General features: G+C 50.4%; 1 protein-coding gene across 2 annotated transcripts in view; it reads right to left on the reverse strand.

Annotated features, from left to right (window-relative positions):
* Positions 1-4,505, reverse strand: part of DYNC1LI1 (dynein cytoplasmic 1 light intermediate chain 1) — a 48,901-nt gene extending 44,396 nt beyond the window's left edge. The window contains exons 1-2 of one of the 2 annotated variants that reach the window (XM_031940434.1): positions 4,259-4,505; positions 3,820-3,893 (exon numbers count right to left, since the gene is read on the reverse strand). In XM_031940434.1, the coding sequence (XP_031796294.1) occupies positions 3,820-3,893; positions 4,259-4,389 (205 nt within the window). In that variant the 5' untranslated portion in view covers positions 4,390-4,505. Of the gene's footprint in view, positions 1-3,274; positions 3,299-3,819; positions 3,894-4,258 lie in introns of those variants that run through there. The other variant, XM_023505212.2, reaches the window with a different exon arrangement.
* Positions 4,506-6,000: the final 1,495 nt, after the last annotated feature.

A 6,000-nucleotide genomic window follows, 5' to 3' on the forward strand; every position in this document is an offset into this window, starting at 1 on the left:
AATCTAATCCTTACCTTTCTGGAGGCCCCTGTGACACTACTGAGAACACTTCCTTGCTGGGGTTCTGTGCCACTGCTAGCTCTTGGTCCTTCTTCTTCCTATGTAGCTGCTTGTTAAGATTCCACTACTGCATTTCTGTTCAATGTCATCATCAAAATCCCCTAACTAAGTTTTACCCCAAGGCTCTGGCCTAGGCCCCTCTTCATTTCTCTGAATGACACTCTCCTTCCTCATGACCTCAACTTCCATGAGTTCCATTATCATTTACATTCTGATGATTCCAGATCTAGAGAACCAGTCTTACTTTTGAGCTCCAATCTCACATTAACTGCCTAATGGACATTTTGATCTAGATGTCCCCATAGCATCTGATTCTGTCAAGAACACAACTCGGTATCTTTTCCCAAAATGCCACCCCTCTTCCAAATTTCCCCATTCCCAACAAAGGCATGTTTATCCTTCCATCCCTTCAAATCCTTGCTCTTTCTTCACCCTGAATTTCTAAGCATTTACTAAATCTCATCAATTCAGCCTCCATTCCTCCCCTCTGCACTCAGCCAAAACCAGAGTAAAGCCCCTGATCTCTCAACCGGACTATTTTAACAGCCTCCTATCTCAAAGTTCTCCCCTTTCCACTCACCCCTCCACATAGCTGCCAAAATAAGGTCATTAATGCAAAATCCAACCATGTCACTCCCATGGTCAACGAACTACAATGACTCCTACAATCAAATATAAATTCTTGTTTGTCACAAAGTCATTCACAATCTGGATTCAATCTACTTTTTCAATGCTTTCAGACATTACTGTTCAGCTAAGCTGGCCTTTTCACCCAGAGTATGTCATGTTTCTTCTTTACGCTGTCTTCCATGGCTTGAACACCCTCCTTTCTTACCTCCTCCTCTCAGAACCCCCAATTCAAACCCTACTCCTCCTACAGGAAGGCTTTTCCGATTCCCACATACAGGAGCTGCCACTGGGCCATCAAAGTTACACTGTGTTTATTTTGTATGAGCACATGTGGTCTCACTCCCTGAGGCAGACTAGGACTATATCATGTATCCCTTTGTATACCCGGCATTTCAAATGAATGCTGACAAATTGTAGACACTTAATAAATGTTTGTTTCTTTGCTTCCTAAATGTGTCTGAAAATGACATATTTCCACTCAGTAACTCCTAACTGCCTCTAGGATAAACTACAAACTTCTTAAACCAGCATGTAAAGTCCTCTCCTCTCTATTCCTTATTTTTCCTATACCAATTTCACATTATTCTCCTTCAATAATCCTATGTTCCAAGTCAGGTTTATAAGATATTTCCAGAACTCAACACACCAACTTCAATCTGTATCTGTGCCCAGGCTGTTTGTGAGTATGCCCTCAAAGTCCTCCCCTTCTATCTCTTAGAATGCATAGCTTCTTTTAAGACATGGCTGGGGTAACAGCCCTCCCAGGTGTCTCCCTGTCTCTCTCCTCTGCTTTGTCTGCATTCATCTTTCTCCAACTGTCTAGTCCTCAATTCTCAGAAAAATGTCTCCCAGTCTCTCTCCTCTGCTTTTTCTGCATTCATCTTTCTCAAACTGTCTAGTCCTCAATTCTCAGAAAACCTGTTCTATTTCTTCAGTGCAATGGAAGTCTCTTGGAGATACCGGCAGTTTCACACTGCCACATTGTGGTCCAGCCATATTCTCAGGACCATTCACAAAATAGCTATTTAATAAACATGTTGGAATGAACTGACCAGTCTGAGCTCTCCAAGTAAATGAGAGCCTTATGGACTGGAAAAGCAGTAAAAGCTCTTGAGGACCAGAACAACTACCACCTGTGTGACATAACTCTGTAGAATGGAGGGCTGGGAAGGATGGCCCTTAAGGTTCCTTCATAGACTCCATGATAGACAATGAAAGGGCATCCACTGAAGGGGAAAGCTTAGAGTCTCTGCTGAGTCAAAAATACCATGAAGTGTCAGAAGAACTATCAGCCGTGGCTCATCATGAAGAGCCTATACAGTTAGCCCAGTACGTGCTGGGGAAATGGACAAAATTTTTAAAATTTCATCATTACAGAATCAAATCCCATAACATCAGATCTAGAAGGCATCTATTGTCAAGTGACTGAAGGGATTGGGTTCTGGGGGTTCCCCCCCCAACCTCTGATTTTGTGTATTTATAAGAGAATTCCCCCAGCACTCAGAGATTTAAAAACCTGTGCATGTCACAGGACACGCTTTGTCTTGGATGATAAAAGTGAACACAAGCAGCCATTCTCACTCTATCTCTACCACTCTTCCTCCCAACATTAAGAGGCAGAGCCATCCATATAACAACTCTAACAGTACTTTCCATTACCCTGCTTCCGCAACAATGAAATCCAAAAAACCCCCCAAACACCAGTCTTCTTTACCATATAAATTAAATTAATTAAAAGTCATTTCTGTTCCTGCCAAGCTGCTGTAAGGTCATTTTAAAAGATAAACACAAAACACTGGCTTGAGTATTAAGTGCAATGAAAGAGGCTTTGCAAACACTCTCTAGATGGTTTCCATTAAAATCCTGATCTTAAAATTACCCAAGACATGTCATACTCATATGGAACAAATTCAGTAAAAGATTATTTTTAAAAAACACGGTCCTGACAAATCACAAGAAAAAAGTTCACTTAAGGCAAATAAAATCACTACTAACAAGTCCTGCTATTCCAGACACCTTGCAGGGACCTCACAAGCACAAGAATGAGACGTTCCAGATTAACAACATGTCGCGGGTTTTCCTGATACCAAAAAGTTCATATTAAATGTCAGCATCTAATCAACAATTAACTTATTTCTATGATTTATAAAATCTCAAGTCTCCTTTTAGGCTTTCTAGCACAACAGGAAAAAAACCCATATCGTTTTATTATTTTCCGTTCATTTTAATCTAACCGAGAAATTCCACATCTAAGTATGGCAAACGTGAAAGAGAATCTTAGAAAGATGCACCTAAATGACTCTGGGGCTCCCTACAAAGAGGGTGACAAAACTCAGTCTTTTACCACAGAGGCTCAGAACCGGCACATATGTAGAACGGTTAATGACTCCTAAATGGACTATGGTCCTTCCAGATCAAAACCTTTTGGCTGGGGGAAGGGAAGCCAAAGTCCCTTCCAACTACCAAAGCGGCGGACTTCCTTCCCAGAGGCAAGAGCCCGGTAAGCCGAACACTCCGCGAGAAACCAGCTGCCGGCGAGGAGGACTCTCCAGGGCCTCCCTTCCAGCCTCCCCATCTTTTGTACCAGTCATCCATGAAAAATTAACGCGTTACGCCGTTACACTTCAGACGGCCGTGACAGGGTGCCTCGGGTTGGAGGGTGCCCTGGATCCTAAGATGTCCCCTCCGGGCGACTGCTGCAGGGCACGGGCTTCCCTCGGTCAACACCCTGGCTCTGGGGGCCGGGAGCTCCGCCGGGGAACAACAGCAGGGCCCGGGGGCTGGCCCCGGCGTCCCCGCGCTCCCGGGCGCGGCGGCCAAGGTCCGCGGCCCGCCACCGGGCCAGCCCGGGAGGGGGAGGGGCCGGGCCGGCCCAGCACAAAGGAAGGGACGGCAGCCGGGACTCGGCGGGGACACGGCCGCCCACTCGGGGCGGGCACCGGCTCGGGAGGCCCGCCCAGTCTCGGGCAGCGTGGAGGCCCGGGAGGGGCCCCGCCCATTCTGCCGATGGGGACACTGAGGCCGGGACCGGGAGGAGCACCGCCCATTTTACCAAAGGGGACACTGAGGCCGGAGCCCCTCCCGGCCGGGCCGGCCCAGCCCCCCGAGGGCAGGGCGGGCACCACTTACCCAGCAGCAGGACGTTCTTGCCCGACGGGAGCTTGGAGCGGGAACGGGTGGAGACCTCGCTGAGGATGCAGGACCTGGCAGCGGTGGCGGGGAGAGAAAGGGGACCGCTAGAGAGGCTGCGGGGGTCAGGGAGGACCCCCAGCCTAGCCCGGAGCAGGAGCAGCAAGGGAAGGAGCCTGGCCCAGGGAGGGGGGAGCAAGGGAGGGACCCCCAAGCAGGCGGAGGGGAGCATGGGAGGGGGCGAAAGGGACCCCCACCCAAGAGAAGGGGCCCGCCCCCGGAGGAGGGAGGCAGGAGCAGACCCCAACTCAAAGAGGGGGAGCAAGGGAAGGGCGCCCCGGGCGGGGAGGGGACCCCGGCAGGGGGCTGGGGCGGGGCGGCGGCCCCTCCCCGCGCGGCTTCCCCTCCCCTCCCGGCCCCCGCCGCGGGCTCCGGTTACCAGAGGTTCTGCCCGTCGTCGTCCTCGGCCTTGTCGCCGCCGCCCGTGCAGGAGGCCGGGGCGAAGCCGTTGGCGGCGGCCAGGGCCGGCGGCGAAGAGCTGAAGGAGCCGGCTCGCCCCACGGCCGCCATCTTAGTCGGAACTCTGAGCTCCGGCGGAGCTGAATGAGCGAGGCCCGGGAGGCGGCGGCGGCGGCGGCGGGACCCGGATGTGAGGCGAACGCCCGGCGCCTGGCGAGCGGGAGGGGCGGGGCTCGCGTCTGGGGGCCGCCCTTGCCGCGGGGCTGCCCTGGGCGCGGTTGCGGTGACGTCACTGCATCGGGCGGGTCTGGCCCCGCCTCCTGCCTCAGAGGCTGCCGAGGGGATGGGGAGAGACTGCGGGTGCGGCCGGGGCAGCCCCTGAGCCGCAGCCCACGCCTCCTCGGCCCCCGCTGCGCCTCCCCGGCCCCCGCTGCGCCTCCTCGGCCTCGGTTTCCTCATCTGCAGGATCAGGTCGCGTTCGGCTCCCGGGAGCCCTCTGAGAATTTGTCATAGTTGAACCGGCTCTTTTTTACAGAAGAGGAGGTGGGAGGGCATAGAAACACAAGTCTTCAGAGGCGGAAGGCGTCTGTGAGATCCCGTCCCCTCGTTCCTTAGAGGAGGAAACGGGCCGGACAGCGGAGGTGCCCCAAGTCACCTTGCGAGTTAGCAGCGAGTTAGCTGGCTTCAAGCCAGGTCCCCTGACTCCGGATTCTGGGAGAGCTCCGGATCCCCAGGTGCTCCTGCGCCTTGACAGCTGCTGTTTATGCTCACAGCGGGTATTCCCTCCCCATTCACCTGGGAAGGGAAGGCAGAGACGCTGGAGTTACTATTTGTCCCTCATTCTGTCCCGACATTCAGCGACCTTAACATTAATGAACTTTCCCGAAAATCGGTCCCCAAGCAGCAAGCGCGTTGTCGTTGTAGCGACTCTTCATGCTCTATTTGGAGTTTTCTTGGCAAAGAGTTTGCCATTTCCTTCTCTAGCTCTTTTTACTGATGGGGAAACTGAGGGAAAGTGACTTGCCCAGGATCACACAGCTAATATCTGAGAATATTTGTGAATTTAGGTCTTCCTGACTGCAGGCTTGATACTCTGTGGACTGCACCATCTGGCTGCCCCATAGGATTATTATTAACTCCTTTTTCTTACCAATAGCAGGTTTCAATAAAACAAATCTATCACACAAACCAACAACAGAAAGGAAAAAATACTTCTCCCCACAAACTGGAATGGTTTGGATGTTCCTGATAGTCATTTGTAAGAGGATACAGTATGGCACAACCTGTTTCCAGGCTTTTAAAATAACCTGTTAACTGCTCTCAAAAATAAACTTAAGAATAGTACCTTGTTTGAAGAAAATATTGCTATCCCCTATGATAAATCTGGTTATTAGATATCCACCCTGGGGTGGGAGGGGAGAAGGGGAAGGAATCATATTGAGATGCTGTTCTGTTTTCACTTTACCTTTTCTTCTTTAAAACACACACACACACACACACACACACATGCACCAAGTAATAAATACAAATAAATAAATAAATGAGTGGGCTGACCTGAATATTTTCCATGTGTTTTTACCTTGGGCAAATGTAGAAAAGCAAGAAAGAGACTAAACTCGTTCTAATTTCATTTATAAATTGCTTTTAAATACATCTCTTTAAACATTTATTTTACTAAATGAAGTTTGTCTTTTGAGATTTCTTCCACATATAGACAATAAA

This window comes from Sarcophilus harrisii, chromosome 5 (genome assembly GCF_902635505.1).
Source record: "Sarcophilus harrisii chromosome 5, mSarHar1.11, whole genome shotgun sequence".
NCBI classification, from domain to species: Eukaryota; Metazoa; Chordata; class Mammalia; order Dasyuromorphia; family Dasyuridae; genus Sarcophilus; species Sarcophilus harrisii.